Here is a 27,489-nt window from a genome sequence, read left to right as displayed (position 1 = left end):
AAGACTCAGTAGATTGGGTTTGGAGATAAGGCATGGGAAGGAATAAAATTGTTAGGAGAAATGGTGTTGCCTTCGAAGGACTTACAGGTTCTTGGGTATAGGTTTAATGTATTTCTTAATTTTTCCTCTCATGTAAAGTATTGGTTGGAAAGGAGGTTGGGTGTTAGGAGAAGGATTTCGGCATTGGGGAGAAGGTTTGGGAGTGTTGGTGGGCTAGGAGCGTGGGAGACTTACCTCTTAGTGCAGGCAGCCTACCTTCCGACTATCTACTACGGACTTGAGTTTGAATCCGACCACGCATCGTATGTGAAGCAGATTCAGGTATACGTTAAAGACTACCTCCGATCAGTATTTCGAACCCCTATGAGGTTGGCAAACAAAATACTACTAGCCGAGTTCAGGACGCCGCCTGTCACTGTTCAAGGAAGATACCTACAACGAAGGTGTTATAGTCAGTTTATCAATTACCGGTACTGTGACCAGCATCCATGGTATGGGGAAATACGACTATAATGGAAGGAGGAGGGCATGGTGGCGCATTAGCACACTTCGAACAAGGAGCTCACCTGTCGTCCGACAGTCTCAATTGGGAAAGGCAAGGCGGTAATGGCTGCACACTATCAAGTATTGTACTCAGCCCTCTGTACATCTTCGGATGTGGTTATATATACGGATGGGTCCAAGTGCTCTAAAGGGGCTGGTGTAGCCTGGACGGTGTTTGAGCGAGGGGCCTTGACCCATGTTAATGGGTGCTCGGTTTCTCCATCCTAGAACATGTGGAATGCGAGTTGTTTGCTGTTGTGTGTACCCTACGACATGCACAGGATGTGGCCAAGAGACAACTAGTACATGTGTTCTTGGATTGTGTGCCGGCTCTCATCATGGTTGACAACATGTTTTCGGATGGTAACTCGGCTGAGCTGTGGGAGGTAATAATACCCCTGTTGAATACATTCTCACAAGTCAGCTTGGGTTGGGTCCCCGGTCACTTGGGCATTAATGGCAATGAGATGGTCGACATGAAGGCTAAGGCCTGTATCGAATACCCCTTGTGCCCCCTACTTTAAGAAGGGATTAGCTTTGGGATTGGTCATGTGGTCCTGGCTAGGGAACTGTGTAAGGAAGAATGGGGGATCGGGCATGTTAGGGAAGGGTACAAGTACTATGCTCAGGAACCGAAAGTACCCCGACACCTCCAACGCCTGACCCGAATGGATTCCTGTATTTTGTTAAGAATCCGCAGTGGGACGAGCATGGTTGGCCATGACAATTGTGAAGGGAAGGAAGGCAGACACCACTGGACTGAGTGCCCCCGCTATGCTCAAGAATGCCCTGCTAATGAAGACTTGTATAAGGATTCGGCGGTCTTGAGGTGGAAGCATTAATGGAAGGGGTCATCAGTGGCTGTGTCTGGGAATCCCTCGCCATGTTGGATTAATAAATGGGGAATTGGTGGTGGCAGGTAATCCCTTTGAGGGCACATTAATGGTGGAGAGAAATGGGCGGACGGTGTTGGTAGGAGATCCTACGACCTGTACCCAGTGTGAGAAGAGACACGACAGTAGTGGCTGCATTTTGCCAGGTGAGGTGACATTGCCGAAGAAGTGGTTCTTTTTACCTGACCAATGACGATGCGAGTGTCCCTATTGTGGTACTGCCATTGCCGCTACAGCTACCAAGAAATGCGCCACCTTTGCGGAGCACTTCGAGAGACGCCCTCGGTGCTTACAGATATATCATGATCGATTTTGGTATTCTCAACATCTGCAGTGGGACGAGCTGAACCTGGCGACGTGGACGTCTGCAGTTTTGAGGTGGGCTAAGGTAAATGGGATGCTGAAGGAACCATGCTGCCCCTTTTATAGTTTGGCGTTGGCAGAAGGATATTTGGACCTTGGGTTGCATTACAAGAGGACGGAGGAATGTTGGGACAGACTGTATGTTTCCTTTATTGAGTATGCGGATCAAATTGTGATGGGGGCGAATAGGGGTGAGGGTATGAGACAGTGGTTGGGTGGCGAGGTGGAAAGACACGTTAATCCGGGGTAGCGCTAGTCGCTGCGAGCAGCCGTGAGCCCGCTTAGGTAGTGATTTTTGGATTTTTGTTTGTGAGGAGTGGCTGCAAGGCAGAATAGTTCGCCGTAGTGTATTTTAAATAGTTTGTTTTATGGGGCATGGGGGAGACTAGTCGCATACCAGTGTTGGCGGTACTAGTATAAATAAAATTAGATTGAATTCTAAGTACTTTTCCTACTTATTAGTTTAACGAATATAAAACACCTTTACGATCTTTATCTTAATTGCAATGTTATCATTACACCAAGGAAAGCTCTTCACGAAGAAGAGTTAGAGAAAGCTTACAATAGGCGTTCCCGATAGAAGACCAAGGTCTTGTACTATTGGCAACGTAGGCAGAGACCTAGTACTATCGTAAGACTAAGGAAAGAAATATAAAAAGAAGAGAAGTATTGTTCCCCGTCGCCAAGAACTAACTATCTGAGGAGGGATCGTTACAGGAGGATGACGTAAATCAACTGAAACCCCCAACCAGTTGGGATATTGAAAGCCAACTAGACATCCGTGGTGGTAGGAAGGACAATGAAGAGCAATTGCCCGAAATACTATCTCACATGGGCCGCAACAAGCGGCCACTGGAGAGTGGTGTAAGCGGAGGTAGGGAGAGACCTCTTTCTGAAATCAGTAGTGAGGACAGTCTCTAGGAGTTTCCAATAAATGGATTTGCCTAGGATAGTGGCAGTGACCAGGGCTCATTAGGGGTACTTACTCTTCAAGACGGAGAAAAGGAGTGGCCAATAGATCTTGTCCGAGATGATGGGGGCCAAACTAGCCCTTTTACTACAGTTGGCTTTGAGTATTATTACGAACTCGGAGGCATGGGTGTTGGTATGGAGGTGCCATCCCCAATATCTTCATAGTTTTCACCTTGGCTCAATTCTTTGCCTTCAGCCGCTTCTGAGCCAGGTGAAGACTTTTGGAGTAGTTGGGTAGGTATTGTGTGTCTATCTAATGGCCGATCCGTGCTAATGTGCTAATAGAGAGAAAAAACATGCCGCTAGAGATTTAGGTCATACAATCCATTTCGGAAGCATGAATTTCGCCTGTATATGATATTAAGACTAGTTCCAGAAAACTGCCTAGAGGGGGGCCTTGTCAACTACCTACTATTCCTCCACAACAGGAATAGCAGTAATCAAGATGAGAAGTATATCCCTAGTCATTCGTATCTAACTAGTGACCCTAAGCAACTCGACAAATTTCTCTAATGTAATCCTAATTTCCACGAGAAGACAATTGTATTTCCGTTATTGGTTAGCGAAAATCACTGGGTTTTGGCAATCATGAATTGGCAGGAACAAAGCACAAAGATATATGACTCCTTAGGTAATGCAGGAAGGGGCCAAAAAGTAGGTATATCTAAAATTCTGTGGCTGTTACAGAACCTGGTGAAAGGAACTTGAAAAAATGAGTACGACCTCCGACAGCATAGCCAAAGAATGGAGATACAAATATGTAGTATGTATAACATCTATCTTTTTTTTTCCTACCAAGCCTTAATATCATTAGAAATGTGCCATGCAAACAAATATTGTGCATTGTGGAGTTTACACAATCTGGAATGCGTTTTGTGTTTTCACAGAGGAAAATCCTTCAGATCTAGTCAGTACTGAGTGGCTGAAACCAGAATTTGCACAACTCTTGTGGCAAGGTACCAAGAAGTCTGATTCTGCACTTCTAGTAAAATAAATGAGGTGGATAGAAGGGGCTAGTTAGATTGGAGAATAAAGACGATATGAAGATTATGTAGACACGGATATTAGAGATTTAGCAGTATCCTTTGGAAAAGTCCTAAGCCAATACAACGCAATGGAGTGATATACGAAATTACGCCAGGATCATTGTACCAACCATGTTGGAAATGCGGCTCGACATGCTATCGCTATCACCTGTTTATTTGCCCACTATCAGCTGTTGGTATCCTATTACTTTCCATCGTCGTCCTTTGTCATCTTGATATCCACCCGTACATCCTCTCCGTTGTCTACTGTCGCCTGTGTGTGCACTATTGTACGTCCGTATCGCTACCTCGCCTGCTACGGCTATCATCGCTCTTTGACATCTGGAGGAAAGTGGGAGAGTTCCTAGTGCAGAAGCAGAGAGTCTCTTGTAGGGAAGCAGGAGCGGGAGAGTCTCTTGTGAGGAATCTAGAAAGCAGATGATGGAAAGCGTTAGGAGAGTTCTTTTGTAAGAGAGTACAGGCATGCATGGAGGCTAGAAAGGTGGGAGAGAGTTCTTTAAGTTTATCTTTCTTTTGTTAGCGCAGGAGTTTCAATGGAGGGGGGAGCGGGAGATATGTGTGGAAAAAGAATGTGTGATAATGTGTGGAAAGATAAAATACTGATTTCCACGTAGTGCGCTTGTCACTTTTTTTTTTTTTTATATATAAATATCTCCTGTCTTTTCCATTAGTCAATTAGTTAGCTAAGTATTGTGTGTCAAGTTGAATTAGAAGAGAGAAATTTTTCATCTCACCATAACAACCTCTTTTTGTTGCTTGTCATCGGTAATTTTTTGTTTCAGTTCCATTATAGCCAGTCACTCAATCGTTTCACATTGTCAAATCAGTCCTATCATTTCAAATAAACTATAGCTCTCCTGATAACCCCTTAACCAGTTCAGATATAGAGTCCTAAAGGGTTGGAAAGTAGGATCCCGGAAATTGTTTCACATGTAAGTGAATATCTGGTTAGATTATCTCACTAAATCAGTGGTCAGAAGGCCGTGAATATGGCTGTTTTCAATGGATAACACAAACAAAGCACAAATAGTGTAGTTTTGTAGCTTTTATAGCTAAAATTTATATCTATACACTAGCGATCATTTTTGGCACCAGGCTCATACAGTACTAGTACAATATCTGGATATATGTTTCTATACTATATTATACTGTAAAGAAAGTCCAAGTGCCTGGCCACCGATAGTAGATTTAACGAGTTTTCTTGGTAGCGATACTCTATTAGTACTGCACTGTAAACACCACTAAGATTGGAATGCAAACTTGTCTCTAGAGAGGATTTAGTTCCACTGTCAAATTTGAGCTAAGGGGGTATAAAGTAAAAGAAAAGCTCATAACAAGGATAATAATAAAGGAAGTTGGAGGTTATGGAAAAACAGAAAACAGAATTTTCCAATACTAGCTTTGGCCTGTCATCCCTGTAATCCATTCCTCATCTTGTTGAGTAGGACCAGCTCGCACAGTAATTCCCAGTTTCTAGAGATCATGTTCAATTGTATTAGTAAATCATCATTTCTAACGATCAACCTGTGGCTTGAGCAGTTGCAGAAAAAATCTATGGGAATTGAACAAGTATGTGTATTTATTTTTTTGCCAAGGTGTCCCCTGTTATAAATTATTTAGTGCGCGGTATAGACGTTAGGAATAATTGTAAAGGAAGAGACTAAGCCCAAATGAAATACTAAATAAAGAACGACAACAAGGTGATAGAGCTAAACCTAGAAAATTCAAGGAAACTAACTTAGAAATTGCAATCTTGGAGTACCACTCACTGTTACCAAAAAGGTGTTCAAGCTTGATCTTCGATGTTGTTTCATCCTCTGTGCACCTATGCTCGAAAAATATACCCTCACCCTACATTGCAGAAGGTGAAACATCTTTGCCTGGTAAATCCTAAATTCCTAATCCGTCTGCAGCTTGCTCCTGCTTGGTCCACCTTTGTTACTATAACCTAAAACAGTGGACCTTGGCGAAATGGTTCTTAAGATGGTCGACATTTTCCAGAGATATTGAACATTCCAAGTAGGGGCAATTGACACTTGCGGATGATTTGAGTTTGACTATATGAGTGCATATATGTTAGATTGTGGTCCGGAGTATCGCATAGATGTGAAGCTCACAGATAGTGCAAACTTTAGGGTCTTTGAGGCAAAAGGGGCATATTCACCCAGCAGATCTGGAGGTGTGCATATTGGATGCTGTTAGTGGAGGTGTTATGACACCATCACTTGGTATATAGCTCAGAGGTCTATCTTCAGGTTTGGCCATCAGGCGGTCCAAAACAGAGTCTTCCATATGTCGAAAAGGTAACGTAACCTGATCACGGCACAATTCTACCATATCCACTATACCTTGAGGAATATCAAACTCTGTGTGGCCTAAGTATCTGGCAATTCGGGTACGTAGGACTAGTTTAAAATCGGGGATAGCAGTTGAAATCTTTTGGTGGAGAGCCTTTCTATTGTTAAGTTGATTTGAGATTTCCGAGTAATTGTATTGCCAATGATATTTGTCTCGCACTTGTATAAGTCTAGTAGCCCTGACTTTCTGTCTCAAATTGTTGATCTTATCTGATAACTTCTAGTGGCCTTTCCCTAATAAAGTTCCTTTAGCGCTTTTAATTGTTCCATAAAGCACTACGATTTTCCTCTTGACCTCCTCCCGCTCAGTGTCCAAAATGGATAACTGAGGGTGATCACTCTACACCACCTTGTTTTTCTCCAAAATCAGCTTTACCGGTACTCTGGGATCTCTCACCCTCCCCATGCAGATCGAGGCCTCCATTAGTTCAGTACAAGATTGCTTTCCAAGAAACGGAGATTGTGTATCCACAGTAACTAGGGGCTGCATGTAGTATTTGATCACACCTGGGTTTGAATGGCTCAGTATCTTTTATCTAATTGCCATTGTGACTCCTTCGGTAGCAGCTTGCTTGCTAAGCAAACTATTAACAGTGTCGCACTAGAAACAGTAGGGAGTAAGCTTTTTCATAAATCCCACGACCATACCAAGGCAACTAAGTTGGAGAGAGAGGTTACTGCAATGGAAGGAAAGTGTCAGAGATACATCTGAATTTCCTTGTTCAACCCTCCAAAAAACTAGAGTGTAAAGAATAGACTTCTTCCAGGAGATAGTCAGAACACTGGTGTTTTTATCTCAGACTTTGAGCTGGAAAGTATCCACAAGCGTTATACTCTCATTCTCAAAGATATCATCCACAAAAGCAAGGGCTAGAGAGAGAATTATCAGACAACATAAGGGAATATCAGGTTCTGGATGTAACAAATATTTCACACTATTTCTTGTTAGCCTCTAGTGCCCACCAGTATACTTCCAGATAATACTCACAGTTCACTGGTATTTCTGCCTCCTTTTAGTAGTAAAGTTCTAATAACAAGGACTAGGGAATCTCCAGAATCATCCATAGTACCCCCAACTACAAGCAATTGCATGTCCTATATACTTTCAGTTGTAAGGTTCCTAGCACTTTAAATAGTAGCTTACCTTATATGTAATGCATTCATTAGTATTAGCATATCCAGATGACTCAACCAATATACCAGGTCTGGAGGAGGTATATGATATTAACTGCATTAGCAGAGCAGTTTGAATTTGATATCTTTTATGCAAAAGGCCCCCAGCAACAAAGTACCAACAATACTGCAATAGTGCATGCAAGTTGGAGGAGGTACAGATTTCTTTTTCTCCAAATGGGGGCACTATAATACCCTCATCTATCTCCAATACCATGATGAACTAGAGCTGTGGTCAATACCCCTCTCCTAGTGTAGATTTGTATGTGAAGACTTATACCCTGGACTATTTTATTTGTGTATTCCTTCTCATACTTGGTGAAAAGCTCCGGTTTCTCTAATTGAATTTCCAATACTAACAATTGAAGCCTCTTATAGTACGTAAGGATGGTGGACCTAGAAGGGAGATGTTTCTTCTTCTCCATTATTTCTCTTGCCTTCCAGGAAAGAAATGCGCAGATGTCTTTTGGGTCAAATTTCTCTAGAGCCTGATCTGGATTGACATTCTCCTCCCGCACATCCTTATGAAAACTAATATTAGCCTGTTAGAATTTGAATATATAGGAAATATAGTAAAAGTTTACTAGATGCAACTTTCTTTAATGTAACCATTCGCTTTCTCTATGGGCCTGGCCCATACCATTTTTAGTTTGTTGATCAAATTTGGACTAAGCAACTTGTTGTTGATATTAAAAGGCATTTCTGGAGTAGTGGGAGCTTAGGAGGAGCTGAGGAGGAGGAGACTGCAAGCTTATATATTCATCATTCAGCTTGTTGACTTGGAATTGGCACTACCTAAAACTATCAATACTTGTCATTCTGAGCTTTTAATAACTGGGTCATAATCACAGGACCCTCTCAGGTTCTCACTGACTAACATCATAAACGAAAATCACCTCAGGCTGGTAGACTCCCCCCCACCCTATCTAACCATAGAAGGTTATTTAAACACTCGGTTAGCTTAGTGGAGATGAACTTTATGTGCTTTATGTAACCGGTATGGGTACTTGGTTATTGGTTTTGTTTTATGTTTTGTTTTAAGTATCGCTTTGATACTTGGTTTGTTTTAAGTATCGTTTGATACTTGGTTTTGTTTTATGTTTTGTTTTAAGTATCGCTTTGATACTTGGTTTGTTTTAAGTATCGTTTGATACTTGGTTTTGTTTTATGTTTTGTTTTAAGTATCGCTTTGATACTTAAAGAGTTTTACCAAAGAGTATCAATTGATACCCTTGATTAGTTTCGTTCATGCTAGACATGAACAGATTTGTGTATTTAAAGACCGCCTGTTTCTACGATAGAAAAGGCAGACTTCGACAGACAGTATTTCAATATACTTGGTTGAACGGTTACTTCTTTGTTCCTCAGTACGCCCTCGAAGCCTCCTTTAGTTCTCAGCTCTCGCCTCCTCTCTGGAAGAGCAGGCCACCTGCCAACTATCGTATCTATTATCGATAACGTGATTAGCACCTTGCGAACACGTTACACTTTATCTACTAGTGTAACATTTGTTGTAGATTTCGCAGGGATGTAACTAGCTTGCTGAAAGATACTCAATAAGGTCCGTTGTAAAAAAGAGCTCTTCTATTCCTTACTGGCCTCCCTCAAGAGGGATCTGTATCCCACAGTCAGCCTACCATGGGTAGATTAAGACCACTCTACTACTCCATCAACAGGTAAGGTACACTAATCAGAACCTGTCTAGATGGCCAGAAAGTGTCTATTCTTCAAAACATGTCAACAACCATTATGGGATTTTGTTGGACATATCTAGCTTGATATAAAAAAATACCTAGGCTTAGTATATGGATTTTCTAGAGGTGCATCACTTGGTGATGAAGGTTTTTCTTTATAATATTATGGCAACTTTGAGTAAAAATACAATACCACTTTGCTTGGAATTTTGCGGAGGTATCATATCTATCTTGATAAAAATATGCCTAGACTTGGTGTAAAAAAAAACAATAGGTTTATAATACAGTCTTCACCGTAGTCACTGCAAAACTGAGGTGGTGGTGAACAGGGATCAATGACCAGTAATTTTCTGCAACCCTAACCTTGACAAGTTCCTTTTTTGACTACCAAATACCCCTGTTTGCCACTACCTTAGTTTTGCCACTACTATGTTGAAGATTATATTATGGCAGATTTATGTAAAAATAGAATACAGCGTGGCTTGGGTTTTGGTATCTAGCTTAATAATAATATGCTCAGGCTTGGTGTAAAAATAATAATATAAGTTTTATGAATTTTGCGGGATGTCTAACTTGGTGAAAATATTCTATGATAGCTTTGTATATTGATACGACTTTGCTTGAGTTTTGGCATTTTTCCAACACAAATATGCCCAGGCTTATTGTAAAAATAATAATATAAACTTTATGGGATTTGTGTGATGTCTAACTCAGTGAAAATATTCTATGGCCACTTTGTGTAAAATATGTACAGCCACTCATTATAAGTGTTCATGATCTGAGACCTGTTTAATTAGTGATAGCACCATACTATGGTAGGGTACCATAGTGGAGTTGCAACCAGTAATCATACATATGAACGATCAACCATAGTGAACAATCAATCAACTGATCAACCACAATACCCCATAATAAATTGTAAAATAGAAATAGAAATAATACTAGCTAGTACTTTGTATATCCTCCTCCTGTCTCCAAAACTGCAGCTACTCTATTTGGCATTGATTTCTACAACTTTTCAAAAACCTTCTCAGGAATTGTCTCTCAAACCAGTGGTAATACATATGCAAGCCTCCTCTTCACAGCTTCTTTCCCTCCTAGACTATCTCCAATTCTTGGATATTGCTAATGTAATGGCTTTTTAAGCTCAACCCATACATGCTGAATAGGATCCAAATCAGGAAAATATAGAGGGTGCTCCTCAACTGGAATACAATTTCTCTCAAGCCAATCCATATCACTATATGCCTTATGAACAGGAGCATTATCTTGCTGAAAAAGAATATCTTCAAGTTGTATACCTAAAGAAACTATTTGATGAATAACAGGAAAAAGATGTCTTCTTAAATGTCTAATATACCTAGTCTTATTAATATTTTGAGTAATAGAAACCAAAAGACCTTTACTTTTACCCTAAAAGCACCCTAAACTATGCGTGAAATTCTCTTATCCTTCTCTTTTGGATGAATACACTCAGTCAGCCACTTCTCTCTCGGCTCTCTGAAAACCCATTGTTGCCTTGGATCCTTGTATTTCTCCACACTACATTCATTACTCCAAATAACTCTTTTACAATCCTCAGCAGTCCAATCTTTATAAGCAGTTGCCCATTTCCATCTCTTAGCAACATGCTCAGGTTTGAGTGTGAATCTTGATTTGGCTAGCCATTTTTTGATATTAGCTTCTCTAAGTACTCTATCCACTATTGCAAGTTAGTTAACTGAAATCATATCCTATCACTCAGCCTAGGAGTAGTCATGGTGGTACAGGCTCTCAGTGTAGTACAAAACTCCGAGTTTTTTTTTTGTTACCTGTAGAAAGTAATATGCCAGGCGCAAATTTATCCTGGAAGTCAGCTCTTATCATTTTTCAATTTAACTTGGCTACTTGAACAATTGTACAATGCTGTCGCTAAGTAAGGAGGCAAGGGTGACCAGGAAGCAGAATATTATCTAGTAATTGCTGTTCACATGCTCAAGCAATGAAGCTTTTAATTGTTGTCCAGGGCCAGCCAATAATTTGAGCCACTAGAGTGATATTGCGAAGACAATAGAAAAAGGCAATAATCATGCCTTTTTCAATATTGGTCATTTCTCTTCTGGAGGTCTTTGGAGGAGGCTTATTTTTTGCAGCAGGTTTGGAATATCTGGATCAGTAAACCATGGTTGAATTATAGAATAGGGGGTTTTGGTAGAGACATTGAGTTGAATGGGCACCACAATTACCAGTTACAATCTGGCCTTTTTTTTTTTTGGCAAGGCTGCTGACTAAGCTTTCATGAACACTTATGATGAGTGGCTGTATTAATATGACTTTGCTTGAGTTTTGGTATTTAACTCGGCCTAAATATGCTCAGGCTTGGTGTAAAAATAATAATATAAGGTTTTATGGGTTTTGCAGGGGTGCCTAACTTGGTGAAAAATATGCGATTGTTAGCTTTGTGCCGGGTATTGGAGTTTGTGGGATCTTGCTTGTGTCTGAGGCATCATGTCGGCTTCTGGTATTTTAAGGTGGCTTGGTGTGTGAAAATCTGCCCTTTGTGGGGTTTGCGAAGTTCTTCTACTTGGTGAGAAGATGTCTTCAGAGGGCATACTAAACATCTGGTCATGGAGCCAAACCTGGCTCCAAGAGTCTGTTTACGGTTTCAAGATGCTGCTTTGGGGCTGTCCGGATCATCATCTAAGACCATAACGAGTGATATTGCATGGCACAGTGAATAGTTGTATTATCCTAGTCCAGGGCCTAGTCACGTGTTGAGCTGACGTCAAGAACCTTCTTTCACAGGCAACCACAGAGGACTTGTCTACCTCTCAGTTAAATTAACTCAACTCCCACTGCGCAGCCTCTGAAGCTCTAAGCTGGATTCCCGTCATCAACATCATCACCCCAGCCATCAGGCCTCTTTCAACATGGTAAGTAGTTATCTTATACTCTCCTGTCCTTTTCATCATCCCCTCCCAGCCTACTCCTACCACACCGCGCAACAAACCTGTAAACAGGCATTCGGCCATCCAGATCCAAGCTAACTCAACTACCATCCTACGCCGCAAACAGTTCGGTGGAAATTTCTACGACGACGAGGTTATGGTCCCTAGCTACCACCCACGCAACCGGCGCTTTGATGAATTCCTCCGCTGCTACCCCATCGTCATGATGTCGGGAGCGGAGCGCGCGGAGTTGAACTTCGGTGGGAAAGTCATCATGCCGCCGTCTGCCCTGGATAAGTTGTCGCGGCTGCACATCGCCTATCCGATGCTGTTTGAGCTGAGGAACGGGTCGAAGGATAAAGTCACTCACGCGGGTGTGTTGGAGTTTATTGCGGAAGAGGGGAGGGTTTACTTGCCACATTGGGTACCAACTATCTTCCCCTTCTCTACGTGTCTTTCTAGGAGGCAACTGATGTGGGGGATGAGTAGATGATGAAAACCCTCCTCCTAGAGCCTGGCGAGCTCCTCCAAATTAAATCCACCGACCTCCTCGCGGGGACATTCATAAAGCTCCAACCCCAGTCGACGGCCTTCATAACGTCCATTACAGATCCCAAAGCAGTCCTTGAGAATGCACTGAGAACTTTCTCTGCACTGACGGTTGGCGATGTATTTTCCTTCTTTTACAACGACCAGGTCTTCGATATTGCTGTGTTGGAGGTCAAGCCAGAGACCAAGATGAAGGCCATAACAACCATTGAAACGGATATATCTGTCGACTTTGCTCCCCCGGTCGGGTACGTCGAGCCTAGCCGTGCTCCGCAGCCATCAAGACCCGGAAGCGTGGTTGGGGGGAGAAACATAACACCATTGGGCGAAACAGGCAGCATGGCCAGGAGCATAAACTATGCAGCTATTGCCCCGTCTGGCGCCGTCATCACCGCCGCCCCCGGAGCAAAGCAATCCTTCTTCGCAGGAGGCGGCGGTCAAAAGCTCAAGGGCTCGAAAGCTAACACTCCAAGGGATAAGCCTAGCACCCCTGTCGCCGGCGTTTCCTCGAATCCCCCGCCACTCGCCATCCCCGCACCAACTATTAGGAGAGGCACAGGCCCGCAACCGCTCCGCCTCCCCCCCGGACAACTATTCTTTGGGTACGAGATCAAGCCCGTGAAAAAGAAGGATGGTGGGCAAGGCGAGAAGAAGGAGAGCATGTTTTCGGGATCCGGACAGACGTTGAGGGGCGGTAACGCCGGTGGGAGAAAGAAAAGGGGGGATGAGGCGGGCAAGGGAAAGGGAAAGGGTCTGGAGGTCATTGAAATTGATTGATTAGTTTGGGGGGGGTGTTGCTTCTTTCCTTTTATCTCTTTGTGATAGGGAATAGATATGGTCGGGGCCGCCGTCGGCGTGTGTTTGACAATTAATTCATGTGATATCGTGCAATGTGCCCTAGCGGCTCCGATGATGTTAATCACCGTGAGACTTGTATCGACAAGGCGCAGATAAGTGCTGCAAGCTTTCAACAAACCGTTCCATTTGTTAACCCAGCTAAAGTAAGTCATCTAGGTATCGTAGGTATGTACAAAGACTTTTCTTTCCCTCAAGACCCAACATTCCCACCCTAAATTTCCTTCCTTCTCCTCAGCGCAAGCAAACAACCAACCCCAGCCCGAGTGACACCCCATGAACAATCCAACCTGACTATGATATTACTCGGTATAATCCTCATCATCACTCTCAGCCGTTCTCCTAACGCCCAATATCCCCACTCCACCACTTCTCCTCCCCCCTCCCGTGCCACGACTAGCTCTATTCCTCCTCCCACCACCACCTTCACCACCCGCTCCGTTCCCAAAGTCCAAAAAGTCCCGCTCGGAAAATATCCTCTCGGCCGGTCTCGAATTATCAAACCTCACCTCGCCGCCGCTGCCTCCGGTCCAACACCTTTGAAAGGCGGACTTAACCCTGGGCTCCCAGGTCTCTCGGAAGGTACCGCGGGCCCGCCAATCCATGTCCAGGATGCACCAAATGGCTATATCGTGCATGGCGGATAATCGCGGGGCGGCGGATATGAGGGAGGAGAGGAGGGCGGAGCAGGCTGTTTGGGAGGTGAACTTTATGAGGTTCAAGGTGAGGGAAGTTAAGTCTTGTGGCCACTGGGTGGGGGTGGGCGGGATGGGGAGGATGGAGAGTGGGGAGGGTATTGATGAGGCGGTGTAAGAGAGGGTTTGGAGGGTGGGTGGAAGGAAGAGGGTGAAGGAGAGGGTGCAGGATGGGGAGTTGGTGATGGTCAGGGACGTGAGGGTTGTGCTGCAGAGAGGGGATTGGAGGAGGGAGGGGAGGTTGTCTTCTGAGGAGGTGAGGCGGGGGCAATTCGTGAACGATAACTTAGTCAATCTGGCCCCTGGTGCTCTGGTGGTGAGCTCTGAGGAGAAGTGTTCATTGGCGACAGAACAGTCTTCAAACGCCACCTCCCTCAACGCCCCCAATGATGCTAACACCTCCGCGCAGCCCTCCTCCCTTGACAGATCCCCTGCCGTCGCACCTTCATCGTTGCTCTCAATCCCGACCAGTCCCACCCTTCGCAGCCCCGAGAAAGGCCGGAGGGAATGCACCCTCTTCAATTCATCGAGATCAATCCTTTCCATGAATTCCCCGCGCCACGTCCACCCATGCAATAGCACTCCGGCCTGATCAAGAACGTTCCATAGCTCGCTCGGGTACCGCCAACTCCTCCCCATTGCACCAGCCCTCACGCTAGATACCCTCGCATGGCGAATATCCACCTCGCGCACACCGCTCGCGAGACTTAGGAACTCGCGTATATCCCAGGCTCCCCATGGCGCTGCACGAGTCACTAGCAGTGGTTCTATGTCAGCTATGAGAGCTTTAACCAGAGGCCGGACATGCACCCGCTCTCGCAGCGTACGTAACAAGCGGTGGGCACAGGGAAGTGTATTCGTCGGGGGGGTGTGGTACAGCACTGCGAGCGTCGGCTCGTAGAGTGTGCGACAGAGGGTTAGGGTTTTTAGCAGGAGTGTCGTATCCGGGAATGGAGAGTTGGGGGTTGAAGCAGCGTAGTGAAGGATTGTGGTTAGGATGTGGTAGGGGAGGGAGGCGAGGGAGTGTTTGTTCGGGTTGTAGATTGTGGTCTTTTTGGGACGAGGAGGGGGTTTGCTGGAAGTGGGAGGTTTGCGAGAGGGTTGGTTAGTGGTGAGATTTCGGCGGGTGGAGGGTGCTTTTGGCATTGTGGTGATGTTTTCCCCTTTTCCCTCCCTGTATCGAGGTGAAGAAAGGTAGGGAATGGTTGTGGTGGTGGTGAAAGGGGGTTGAGGGGTTGAAAGGATTTGTATACTCGAGTGTTATGGATGGGCATCAGTAAAGGCAGGAGTTGTTTGCGGTAAACATGAGTCAGCGTAAGTACACGCAATGACGCAACGCGCACCAATCAAAACGCGTCTTCCGGGCCCCAAAATCGATTAAGGCCCGGAAGCGCTTTACTGAGCTACGAGTATGTTAAGTCCCTAACAAACAGTCTCTTCCTCCATCCCTCGTCCGTTCGTCTTCTCTACAATAGTACATCTATCTACTTCTTTTACTTTGCTTTAACGATAATAATAACAATGTCCGACCTCCTAACCCTCTTCCCTACATTCCCTCTCACGCCTCCTGTATCAAACCTCCTCAACTTCATTGGAGACGCCAGATTAACTACCGCAGACCTCGTAGCCCTCGACCCAATGTCAATTTCCCGCCGCCTCCCATCCCAGTTAAACACCTCACTTCTAGAACTCAAAAGCCTGCAGAGAACCCTAGTAGAGCACATCCACGCGGACATTGCACGGCTGTCCTCGCTTCCACCGCCCCGCACGATAACAACCCACTCGCCAACGCTGGACAGGCTCCTGAACAAAATCCCAACGCAAGCCATCACCGAATTCGCTGGCGAAAGCGGGTCCGGGAAAACGCAAATCCTTCTCCTCTTAACCCTCACCGTGCAACTGTCCCCATCCCGCGGTGGTCTGGGTAGACCAGCGGTCTACATCTCCACCGAAGCCCCACTCTCAACCTTGCGTCTGATCCAGATGAAAAATTACATCTCCCGCGACTTGCCCGTGGGTGAACAGCCCACGACGGATAAGGTCTTTTCGATCGTCTGCTCGGATTTGGAAACTCAGGAGCATATCATCCGCTACCAGCTCCCGGTGCTCGTGCAGAAGTTCAATGTAGGCTTGGTGGTAATCGACTCGATAGCAGCGAACTTTAGGGCGGAATTCGAACGGCCGATGAATAGGAATAAGAAGTTGAGATCGAGTAATACTTCTACACCTTCTTCATCCCCGTCGTCGTCCTCGACGGGGGCGCCCAGCGCGGGCGCCCGGCACGGCAGTCAAATGGCGCAGCGAGGGAAAGAAATGGTGAGATTGGCAGCAACCTTGAGACACTTAGCCATAAACCACAACCTGGCCGTCGTAGTATCAAACCAAGTTTCGGACAAATTTACGCCTTCCGCTAGTTCTCGCACCCCATTGTCGTCGTCGTCGTCGGCGCGGGATAGAGATGACGATGACGATGATATCATGAGCTTAGACTTCCAGTTGAAGTGGTTTGCGGGGTGTGATGAGGGGCTGGAAGGCGGCGGAAAGATACCAGCTTTAGGACTTGTGTGGGCGAATTTGCTGGCTACGAGGGTTGTCATTCGAAAGAGCGAGGATCCAAAGACTGGGGAGTCGAGGAGGAGCTTGAGGGTTGCTTATTCTAATAGAGCATTGGCTGGAGAGGAGGTTGGGATTGAGGTGTTTGAGGGGGGGGTTAAGAGTGTTAATGATGGGGGTGATGAATGTTCGTGAAGAGGTGGTAGTAGTACAGTTTGAGTACGGTATACTAGGTTTGTTTATTTTTCTTGCATACAGGGCGCTGTTTGCTGGTTTGTATTGTAGTGTTTTTGCACTTGTACAATAAATAGTGATTGGGAGTTTTAATCATAGCGAATCATTCGCTCGTCCTGTGAATGTGTGCGTTCCGGAGTAGGAGAGAAGAAGCTTGATTTTTCAAATACAAAGTGAGAAGAGATACTAATATACTACATCAACTGAGCAGTCACACCGGACACTGTGTCCTATACTATCCAGGCCACCTTTCCAACATGATGCAGTAGTGATATCCTTATTCTGACATCCAACTACATGAGGTACCCAATGCGGTAAACCACTTATAATTAGATCAGGGGTAGTCACAGATTGTGAAAACAAACAAGAGTCTTGTGACTAAAGGAAAGGAAAAGGAAACTACCTCTGTACGGCGGATAAGGACTAAGTTCAACACGTCCCGAGATCATCATCAGTGAAAGACGTGAACAGTACGTGAGACCTCTTGACGAGAGAGTGGAAGCGGCACATGGTGCCGCAGGTTAAAGAACCCCCCACAGGATATGTCGGAACCGCGACTATACATTAGGAATATGATGAGCCATAGATACCCTACGTGATTCACGACTATTAGAGCCGAATAACACATAATACACGACTGTTACAGATCCCATCCACCTCAACCCCCCGTACAGTACAGTACCAGACACAACCCTTCCGAGCACTCCGTATCCTAGTCAGTTCCTATAAAGTTGACCGACCAACTCCATTTTGGGATACGAGAAACGGCCAGTCGAACGCCTAGTCTCTACTTCTAATGCTTGTGGTATTATATGCACGTTTGCTCGGTGTGGTGAGGGTGGTGTAAGGGGGGTATCATATCATACAAGCAGTTATGATATAATTACGGGAATAGGTAATATTTGAGACTTCAAATGTGCTGTTGATAGGAGCATTTCGGGGAGCCACGTGGGGGTGGCGGTGAGTAAAGTAAATCTGCTGCTGCCGGTATGTATCATAATATTATGTACTATTGCTTGCGCACTGTTAAGAGGTCTTGAGACTTTGAGAATTAGGGTTCCGGTAGGGTTACTTTATCCAACAAGGCATGGGAATCGTCGATGATAGGAATCAATCTTGTGCAAGTGTTTATAATATGTGATTAATGCTTTTAATTGCCTTTGGTCTCGTCGGGAACCGCGATGTTCAGGTCCCCCCCGGCCAACCGAGCAGTATTGTATTCGGGTAATCTATTATCTATGGGGGAAAAGGAGGGAAGGAAGGAAGTCTAAGAAACATGAATAAAGAAAGAAACCCGAGGCAAATCAGAGAACTTATACTAGAATAAAAACCGTCCAGGTTGCCATAGATACAATAGGATATCGCACCGTGGGTTAGACCTTCTGACTAGCTACCGCATAATAGCATCACTAATCCCCCACATCTAGGTAACGCCGAACTCAGAAAGTGGGCTCACAGTCCCAGTCGCGAGAATAGCGGAATCTGGGAAGAAGAAAAAATAGGAAAATGAAAAAGAGGGAATGGGAGTAAGAGGGGTATGCGGGTAGATGTGGCGAGCTGCCCCTGTCGTGTGGCAGGCTCTTATGGATAACGATAGCACAGCACCCGTACCTTACCATACTACCCACCCCCGTCCCATCCCATCCCATCTTGTCCGCGAGGTGAGCTGTCTTGGTTGACATAGGCTATTGCGCTTAGTTGGTTTGGTGGTGTCAGGATTGCTTAATGGAGATCACATCGAACAGTCATATCTGGTGGTTTTGGAGTCGTGCTGATATGTGTGGTTGAGGAGGGCTTTACATGGAATTTCCTCCCTTGCTCTGACCAATAACGCCCAAGGATGGCTTCAAAGCTCGGGTTTTCGGGACTAACGAAGCTGAGAGATGGGAGGAGTGATGGCGATGTCTTTGAGATAGTAGCGTAGTCTGTACCCAGTCTCAGAGGGTGAATAGGAACCAGGGGGGAAGGGGGGAGGAGGGGGAGGGACAGCCATGGTGGTAGGTTTGTCTGTCTATGGGTGGGGATTTTTACGGATATCTATATTTGGGGAGAGGGGGGAAGTGCTGTGCCTAAATGGTGTTGGGGGTGTGGGTTTCCGGGCGCGCAGTAGGTCTAGTACTTCGCTGTGTTTCTCTATGGCGGCCCATGTGAATACTGTTCGGCCTTGTTTGTCCGGCTTGTCGGGATTGATATCCCCCCGCTCCAGTAGCAGCTTTACTACTTCCACATGGCCGTTTCGGCCAGCCCATAGCAGTGCTGTTTGGTCTCTTTTGTCTGGCTGATTGGGACTGACATCTTCTAGATTGAGTAGCAGCTCCGCCACCCCCCTATTGCCTTTTCGGGCAGCCCACAAAAGTGGTGTTCGACTGCCGTTGTCTGACTTATTGAGGTTGACATCTTCCCGACCGAGGAGCAGCTTCGCTACCCCCACGTGAGCTTTTCGAGCAGCCCACAAGAGTGGGGTTCGGCCCTCTGCGTCTGGTTTTTCGGGGTCGACATCTCCCTGTTCTAGTAGCTTCCTCACCACTTCCTCATTGCCACTCTCGGCAGCCCATAGGAGTAGTGCATTGCCTTCTTTGTCAGGCTTATCAGGGCTGACATCTCCTCGTTCCGGTAGCTTCTTCACCACTTCCTCATCGTTATTCTTGGCAGTCCGCAAGAGTGGTGTTTGACTAAAGCACTTGTCTGAAATATTAGGGCTGACATCTGCCCGTCCCAGTAGTTGCTTCACTGCTCCCTCATGAGTTCTTTGAGCAGTTGACAGGAGTGATGCTCCGCTTTCTTCGGGATCACCGAGGCTGACATCTTCCCGTTCTAGTAGTAGCTTTACAACTACCTTATGCCCGTTCCGAGTAGCCCATATTAACGGTGTAGCACCGGTACTATCTTCCTGGTTGATATTGCAACCTCTCATCTCCATCAAAGTAGCCACAACTTCAACAATTCCGAAGAAGGATGCACAGTGCAGTCCAGTGAACAGAGGATGCTCATTTTTGGGGCCAAGGGCACACCCCACCTTCCCCAAAAGCAATTTAGCTGGTGTGTTTATCATATTGGCTGAAGAGCTCCAGCGCAAGCGATTTCGCGCAATCAGAGAGCTCCACTTTCGCGTGGGTTCCCCAATGTACAGAAGAATATTTGAGAAGGGGTGTGTCCTGGGGATCATGAGAAATCGTGAGCGAAAGGGCTCTGACCTGCCGAAAATTCAAATAGGTCAAGCAGGTTTCTGCGATGGTCGAGTGAGCTCTATCGAAAAGTTCAGGATGACTGGAAAGATATTCCTGGAGGGTGAAGTGGATCAGCCGGATAGTCGAAGATTCCTCGTCCACGACGACAAGTCCTTGACAGCAGGCTAACACTGTCATGACCGAGGGGACATTGTCAATATCGAGATCCGTTGATCCTATCTCCACCGCAAGTGCGTGGGAGAGTTCATTCACCTGCAGCGGCCGCTGCGAATGGGAGATCCACATCAGGGCGGCCATCCCGAGTCTTGATTTCTCCTCACCCTGCGCTTTTATCCTCCCCAAATTTGCACTGTATGCGTCCCCTAATCCTAAGGTGTCCGCAGTTGCACCGAGCTTCTTTCGCCTGCGATAAATGGTTGTTTCTCGTAGGATCGCTTCGATCTTTAGAGAAACTAGCAGAAAGCTAGATATATGTTTGTCAGCAGAGGGTTTGAGGCAAGCTTCTACATACTGTTTCTCCTACGCACGTTTTCGGGGCGCTTTCAGGAATATCCTTTAAGATATCTGCCTCCAGACTATCGTCCATCGCTTCGGGAGTCGTGTCCTCCCCAAGTCTGGCGTGGAGATATCTGATGATATCATTTTCGTTAGGACTTATGGATAGACTCAATGTTCTTCCGCCAAAACGCTTTTCAATCTCATTTTTCATGTAAGGTCTTCCAGTCAGGAATACCCGGGCGCCTGGGGACTTCTGAAGAATGTCTCTGAGTGAATCGAGAAGGTTGGCTCGGTACTCCGGCACACATTCGTCTGGAGCGTCAACGCATATAAAAGCGCGCCGTGAGCTCGAAATAGTCTGTAGTGCTTTGACAACCTCAGGAAGTCCCAACCCCCGACCACCAATAACCTGTTTCTGGTCTCCAAAGGCCTGCGCTATTTCTTCGGGTATCTCTTTTAATCCGCTAACAATCTGCTTTAGAATGGCACCTAACATACTTGTTGGAGACTGCTCATTCTGAGCTGTGAAGTCGCAGTAAAAGCAGGATACTGCGATATTTTTCTCCCTGGCCTGATCGCACAAGGTATCTATTACCAGTGAGCTAAGGCCATAAGTTAGCTTGTAAGCATTGCATTCCACCCATCTATTCCCCCGGGATCATTTCTCTCACCTCATATAGGTCTTACCGACCCCTGGATTACCATGGCAAAATAATACGGCTTTATCGAATTCATCCTGGCTGGTGACATCGTACCAACTTCGAAATTGGTCGGTTTGCAGGAGCCAGTCTCCCACATCGTCGACCCGGCGGGTCCGAACGTCCTGATGCCGTATGCGGGGCTCAAGCGGTGACAACCAGGCCAGAATTTCAGGCCTCTGGTCGACTACAGTGAAGTGATTTGAAACATTAAAAGAGTTGATGTTGTCACCGAAAATTTGAGACATCTTCTAATCTTGCTGTTTTGAATGGTGCAGAGGGTAGTTTGTTGAACGGGATTGATTGGGGGGGATTCCAAGGAACCAAGGAAAAGTGGGGGCTAGAATAACATACCGTACCTTGTAGGAGCACAATTTTGGGCCGTCAAATCAATCGACCCTAAGTCTGTGCGACCAATACTTCCAGATCCGCCAATGATTCCACAAAGTTGAGGAGTATTTTGATACGTTAAGCTATTCAACAAGGCGCAACCAGAGATCCTGATACACCATGAACGAAGGGCAGAGAAATATCGTAAATACTTGTATCCGTTTGGTGGGGTAAAAAAAAAGAAAGGAGAATAGAGACTGTATTTACTACCTACTGCTGACACGATTCCCTCGTACATTCACAGCATTATCCCAGCAATGGTACTTAGCGAAGTCGTCCCAAGAACGACATCGGTGATAACAAATCACGAATGGGCAACCAAAGGCCATCGAATACTTTTCTATGAGTATGATACCGATAAGAAAAATACCGACTTTCGGGGTGGCAATGTGGCAAAAAAAAAGAAAGAAAAGAAAAGAAAAGAAAGGCTTAGACTACACAAATAAAATCGTGAGATACCTCTTGGAAACTCTGAAATCATACCTAAAGAGCCAGTTTTACAAGTAATTTCTTGGAAATTGTCCCCTAGATACGGCACGTGCCTAAGTATTATTTTCACGGATGTCAGGAATCCTCAAGTCCTTGAACTCACCGAGAACCTAATTGCCACTACTAGGTCTCCCTGTCCTAACAAAAATACCCAGCGCAGCCCAGGTGCAGTCCAGGAAACACCAAGATTTCTGGATGGGCAAGTATTTCTGGCTGAAGTACTTGAGTTTATTACCGGTGCCTCATTCAGAGGAGCAAAGGGGGTCCAACTGTAGGCGAGCGAGGCAAATACCTCCCCCAGGTGGGAAAAGGAGGGTAGTGGGCAGTACTAGCACACAAAAAGAATACGAAGGATCCCTTTACGATGCCACAAGTGACTGGGTCATCCCCTTAATGTTAAATCAGAGTAATGGCAGTCACCGCTCTAGGTGCTCGGTCTCATTCCATATGCCTGTCCGTATATACAACGCACTTGTGCAGCGCCCCGGGAGTTATGATATACATATGATAAAAGGAAGAAAAGGAAGAAAAGAGACAAAGGTAGATGCTTTTTGGTTAACAGAGTGAAGAAATAAAAGTGAGTGGGGAGAGAGAGCATAACTACGGAAAAGACCTAGAGCCATATATGAAGGAAGGTAAGGAGGGGGTAAAAGCATTCGCTCAATGATACATAACTACGCATTATTTTTCAAGGCCACACTCAGCATCCCCAATACCTCTTCACACCTAGAAACCACCCATCCCACCCATTCCTCCCATTCCTCCCATACCGCCTCCCATACCTCCACCTGGGGGTCCCTTCTCCTCCGGAGCATCGACGATTGTGCATTCGGTAGTACCAAGAAGACTGGCAACACCGGAAGCATCACCGAGAGCAGTTCTGACAACTTTCAGTGGGTCCACAATACCAGCCTCGATCATGTTGACATATTCGCCCCCGGAGGCATCGTAACCCATATTGAAGTCTCCACCATACTCTCCAGTAAGTTTCCCAACAACCACAGACCCCTCACCTCCTGCGTTCTCAACAATTGTGCGTGCGGGGCGAGTGATTGCCGACTTGACAATCGAGAGACCGAGTTGCTGATCAAAGTTGTTAACCTTGACATTACCTAGTGCGTTTGTGGATGCCTTTAGTAGAGCAGTACCACCTCCAGGAAGGATCCCTTCCTCGACGGCAGCACGGGTAGCATTGAGAGCGTCGACAAATCGGTCTTTCTTCTCTCCAACCTCAACTTCCGAAGCTCCACCAACCTTGATAACAGCGACACCACCTGAAAGCTTTGCAAGGCGCTCTTGGAGCTTCTCCTTCTCGTACTCAGAAGTAGTGGAGTCGTTCATAACACCACGGATTTGTTCACAACGCTGTGCAATAATATCCTTGGAACCTTCACCATTGAGAATGATAGTATCTTCCTTAGTAATGGTGATCGAGCCAGTGCTACCAAGCATGTCAGAAGTAAGCTTCTCGAGCTTGACATCTAACTCATCAGTGAAAACGGTTGCATTGGTCAGAACGCCGATATCCCCAAGGATGGACTTGCGGTTGTCGCCGAAACCGGGGGCCTTGACAGCAACGACCTGGAGCTGTCCACGGAGTTTGTTGAGAACACACACAGCAAGAGCCTCGCCATCGATATCTTCGGCAATGATAACAAGAGGGCGACGCATCGTAGTAGAAGCCTCTAGGGCGGGGATAATGTCCTGAACAGCAGAGATCTTCTTTTCGCTTAGAAGGATTAGAGGCTTTTCGTACTCAACCTTCTGGGTCTTGGTGTCGGTAATGAAATAGGGTGAAACATATCCTCTATCGAATTTCATTCCCTCCGTAACCTCCAGTTCGTCCTCAATGGTTTTTCCCTCCTTAACAGTAATAACACCCTCCTTTCCAACCCGTTCCATAGCCTGAGCAATTAAGTTTCCAATATGCTGGTCACCATTTGCGGAAATAGTTGCGACTTGAGCGATCTCCTCCGAGGTGGTGATATTTCGCTTATTCTTCTGAAGATAGTCGACAACGGCCTCAACAGCCGCTTGTGTTCCGCGGCGAAGATCCATGGGATTGCAGCCAGCGGCAACGTTCTTGACAGTCTCAGTGAAGATAGCACGAGCAAGAACCGTAGCGGTAGTAGTACCGTCTCCAGCAACCTCGTTTGTCTTTGACGCGACATCCTGAAGCAAACGAGCGCCCAAGTTCTCAAATTTATCTTTCAGTGTAATAGCCCTACAACGATGTCGAAGTTAGTTACTTCCCATATCAAATAATAAATTCAGTTTATTTGCATACTTTGCTACCGTTACACCATCTATATGAAAAGGCTATGGTTAGCGTTGAACCTAATAACTTTGAGCGAATGCTAGAATTTACCTTTTGTAATCTTGGGACTTCCGTACGATGATTCAATCAGAACACTTCTTCCCTTAGGGCCCAGAGTGACAGCCACAGCTTTTGCGAGCATGTCCACGCCAGCAAGTAGCGATTGCCTTCCTTCAACACCAAATTTCAATTCCTGTGTCAAAGATTTTCACGTTTCAGCTGTCCGTTATTCGTACCCAATATTATTGACTTATCAAAATTGATGCAATTGACCTGCCCATTAAATAAGCATAGGAGCACTTACTTTGTGAGAGTATGCCCGGGATTGCTGATGGCTTGACATAAGACTTGAAGCAAGAGCCAAGGGTCTCGCGGTTGAGAAAGAGGGACGGACCCTGACAGCGGAAGAAAGTGCTCTCTGCATGTTCAATTGCAGCTAGGAGGATGTTGAATTCTGGGAAGTAATGAGATATCCAAGGATAGTCGAATCAAACTTAATTGAGAAGGAATGGAAGTTGGGGGGAAAGCGGAATTTATGTTCTCTGGGAACCGTTGTCACGGGAAGAAAAAAATTGAGATGGAGAGAAACGTCTGGAAAGTCTTGGCGCAATGCTTCGGAGTGCTAAGCAATGCTCCGGGGTTGAGGAACTCAGTGGGGTAGGGGAAGAACAATTGCATTGTTTCCCAAGAGCGGGGCTGTAACAAAGAAAGTGGAACGCTGTTGCTATCTGTTGACATCCCCTGTCGCTCAGCCAGCCGGTAGTCGTAACCCCTCCAGCACCTCACTTCCTCTCTTCCCACCTCCCCCTAGATCTCTCCCTCCCTCGCTCTCCAAACAAACATTCCGGAAAACTAAAGTTTTATCAACCTCCCCCCCCATCCCTACATAGGTATGTTTTTTTTACTTTCTTGAGTGTTTCCACCATCCCATTTATCCCTTCACCTCTATAGTTCCTTTTCTCCGTACCCCGCATTGCTCACCATTTTCTCCAATAGAACAAATCTTCAAGTCCTTACCTACTCGTCCGTAATGGTAGGTTTATTTGTATCCCATGACCTCAGATTTGTATCTAGCCACTACGACTGTACTGTTGCTAACTCTTATCTTACCAGTCTCGTTCAGGGTAGATTCCCCCATATCTTATTATCCCTACTTGGCTTTCTCCAAACAATTCCTTACCTCACGATATTTTCCCCTCCAGAGAATTCTCCTTATACTAAACTTTGCATATACAGAATCGGCCTTGCGAAGGACGTTGTCGAAAACTTTGAGGAACTCAAGCTCGGAAAGAAGCTTGCCTACATTCTCTACAACTTCAGCCCTGATAACAAAGTTATCGCAGTGGAGAAAAAAGTTGAAAAGGACGCCCAAAAAACCCCCAAGGAACAATACGAGGAATTTATCGATGCACTACCCGCAACCCAGTGCAGATATGCAATTTACGATTTCACCTATGACCTTCCTAATGGTGAAGGAACAAGGTAAGACTTAACATTTTCCGCCCGCAGAATCCTTGAATCTCTTTTACCCCTCTTTCCATTTTAATTTCTGTTATCCCTGATCTGTTGGCCGTTCACGGATTCCCACCGTTCATCTATGTCATTCTTATCATATACTCTCTTCCATATTATGTTTGGTCACACAACTTGATACTAATTTTTTTCTTTACAGGAACAAGATTGTTTTTTTCGCTTGGTCCCCTGATGATGCTCCGGTGAGGGTAAGGAATTACTGTTACTGCTGTGCCCCGACAGAGAGCTAATCCCAAATGCTAGAACAAAATGCTTTGTGCATCCTCTAAGGACTCTTTGCGCCGTTCGCTCACCGGCGTTGCGGCCGAGATTCAGGGAACAGACTACAGCGAAATTACGTTTGATGTGGTGTTGCAAAGATTCGCCGGAAAACAAACTACTTAGGTCCAAGGCTCTTGCGACTCGGTACCTCGTTTCCTTGTTATCGCAGCTATAACTTCAGGCGCGTTTTTGTCTTCCTTATCACGGTTCCTATAACCCAAAAGCGGTAATATCAAGTTCCATGATGAATGTGCTGTTTGCTTTTCTCAACTTTTGTGTGTGTGGTGGTGGTGCATGTGATATTCACACTTGTGTTTTGCTGTATCGAGGCGATAGAATCTGACAGGAGAATGTGGGGTGTTTGTATCCACAAGGGGGAGGATTGCTGTATCGAAAACAATTTGGGTTTACTTCTTTCAAATACTCCAATGGTTTGTATAGATATATGTTCTTTTTCCCTCTTGGTTGACTCGCCCATCTCCGAACGGGCGAATGAAAAGTACGAGACTGAAACATTGTACTGGTTCGGGATCCTCTGCACAGCTTGTTCTTCTAGCCGCCCTGCTGTGTCAACACCCATCACGTTACCCAAGATCCCCACATCCTCACACCGTACCAAATGCTGTTGCCTAAAAAAATTCAAGAGCATAGAGTGGGGTATCGGTACTGGTACTCCCGCTGATATCGAGGCTGGGGAACCAGCGGGGAGACCTCCGGGCGCTGGGAACCGCTCTTGCAAGCACGACACCTGTAGCTACTTGCATCGCATCTCTGACTTTGTTGGGTCTAAAATCGCCTTCAGGCACACAGCACGCATATTCCCACACGGTATCATACTTCCGAAAATACAGAAATCCCGATAATCATCCAGACACATTGCATGTCGAGTGATATTGCAGTTCGTAGGTTTACGCCATTTCGCCTGGGGGAGATGATACCTTCCGGCCCATACAAAAACTCCTCGTTGCACCTGATACATCTAATATGTATGGTGGACTGGTATACAGTAAACACAGGTATGCCCCAAATCGGCCAGTACACAGGGGTTTGACATTCCTCAGGCCAGGAGCAGCACCAGCCTCCTCCGCCTGCCAAAAAAAAAAAAAGTAGATTGTCCCTAAAGTCACGAAACTTCAGCGCGTAGCAACGGTTGAGGATCAGAACGGTGGTTGCTACGGACTCTTACCTGTACTAGTACTGTACAGTACCGTACTCGTGTGCCAGTATGGCGCCAAAGATTCAGAAGTGTCTGTGTTATGAT

The 27,489-nt window shown here is 45.8% G+C and overlaps 6 protein-coding genes; 3 read left to right on the top strand and 3 right to left on the bottom strand.

Annotated features, from left to right (window-relative positions):
- Positions 1-11,877: 11,877 nt before the first annotated feature.
- On the top strand, positions 11,878-13,393 carry GSTUM_00009346001 (uncharacterized protein). XM_002840643.2 has 3 exons: positions 11,878-11,953; positions 12,096-12,392; positions 12,458-13,393. Exons 2-3 carry the CDS (start codon positions 12,126-12,128, stop codon positions 13,292-13,294), a joined length of 1,104 nt encoding a protein of 367 aa, XP_002840689.1. The 5' UTR covers positions 11,878-11,953; positions 12,096-12,125; the 3' UTR covers positions 13,295-13,393.
- A 281-nt stretch (positions 13,394-13,674) lies between these two features.
- On the bottom strand, positions 13,675-15,293 carry GSTUM_00009345001 (uncharacterized protein; the record flags this gene model as incomplete). XM_002840642.2 has 1 exon in its annotated part: positions 13,675-15,293. Exon 1 carries the CDS (start codon positions 15,211-15,213, stop codon positions 13,675-13,677), a length of 1,539 nt encoding a protein of 512 aa, XP_002840688.1. The 5' UTR covers positions 15,214-15,293.
- A 229-nt stretch (positions 15,294-15,522) lies between these two features.
- On the top strand, positions 15,523-16,975 carry GSTUM_00009344001 (uncharacterized protein). XM_002840641.2 has 1 exon: positions 15,523-16,975. The coding sequence occupies exon 1, from the start codon at positions 15,589-15,591 to the stop codon at positions 16,813-16,815; it is 1,227 nt and encodes a 408-aa protein (XP_002840687.1). The 5' UTR covers positions 15,523-15,588; the 3' UTR covers positions 16,816-16,975.
- Positions 16,976-22,518: 5,543 nt separating this feature from the next.
- GSTUM_00009342001 (uncharacterized protein) lies at positions 22,519-22,740 on the bottom strand (the record flags this gene model as incomplete). XM_002840640.2 has 1 exon in its annotated part: positions 22,519-22,740. One exon carries the CDS (start codon positions 22,738-22,740, stop codon positions 22,609-22,611), a length of 132 nt encoding a protein of 43 aa, XP_002840686.1. The 3' UTR covers positions 22,519-22,608.
- A 5-nt stretch (positions 22,741-22,745) lies between these two features.
- On the bottom strand, positions 22,746-24,979 carry GSTUM_00009341001 (uncharacterized protein). XM_002840639.2 has 4 exons: positions 24,739-24,979; positions 24,486-24,627; positions 24,405-24,423; positions 22,746-24,341 (listed from the first exon to the last, which is right to left on the bottom strand). The coding sequence occupies exons 1-4, from the start codon at positions 24,856-24,858 to the stop codon at positions 22,844-22,846; spliced, it is 1,779 nt and encodes a 592-aa protein (XP_002840685.1). The 5' UTR covers positions 24,859-24,979; the 3' UTR covers positions 22,746-22,843.
- Positions 24,980-25,043: 64 nt separating this feature from the next.
- GSTUM_00009340001 (uncharacterized protein) lies at positions 25,044-26,649 on the top strand (the record flags this gene model as incomplete). XM_002840638.2 has 7 exons in its annotated part: positions 25,044-25,132; positions 25,187-25,324; positions 25,431-25,467; positions 25,548-25,558; positions 25,671-25,916; positions 26,107-26,155; positions 26,211-26,649. 7 exons carry the CDS (start codon positions 25,044-25,046, stop codon positions 26,349-26,351), a joined length of 711 nt encoding a protein of 236 aa, XP_002840684.1. The 3' UTR covers positions 26,352-26,649.
- Between the last annotated feature and the right edge of the window lie 840 nt (positions 26,650-27,489).

The sequence above is a fragment of the Tuber melanosporum genome (genome assembly GCF_000151645.1).
Source record: "Tuber melanosporum whole genome shotgun sequence assembly, scaffold_55, strain Mel28".
In the NCBI taxonomy this organism is placed as follows: Eukaryota; Fungi; Ascomycota; class Pezizomycetes; order Pezizales; family Tuberaceae; genus Tuber; species Tuber melanosporum.
Note: the sequence above shows the minus strand (reverse complement) of the source record. Positions and strands in the feature narration are given on the sequence as shown.

Bases quoted from the DNA above. Each gene is read 5' to 3' on its own strand.
- GSTUM_00009346001 (XM_002840643.2), top strand. From the start codon at position 12,126: ATGGTCCCTAGCTACCACCCACGCAACCGGCGCTTTGATGAATTCCTC. The intron at 12,393-12,457 runs GTACCAACTATC...GGGGATGAGTAG, and splicing joins GGGTTTACTTGCCACATTGG to ATGATGAAAACCCTCCTCCT.
- GSTUM_00009344001 (XM_002840641.2), top strand. From the start codon at position 15,589: ATGTCCGACCTCCTAACCCTCTTCCCTACATTCCCTCTCACGCCTCCT.
- GSTUM_00009341001 (XM_002840639.2), bottom strand. From the start codon at position 24,858: ATGCAGAGAGCACTTTCTTCCGCTGTCAGGGTCCGTCCCTCTTTCTCA. The intron at 24,628-24,738 runs GTAAGTGCTCCT...TCTTTGACACAG, and splicing joins CCCGGGCATACTCTCACAAA to GAATTGAAATTTGGTGTTGA.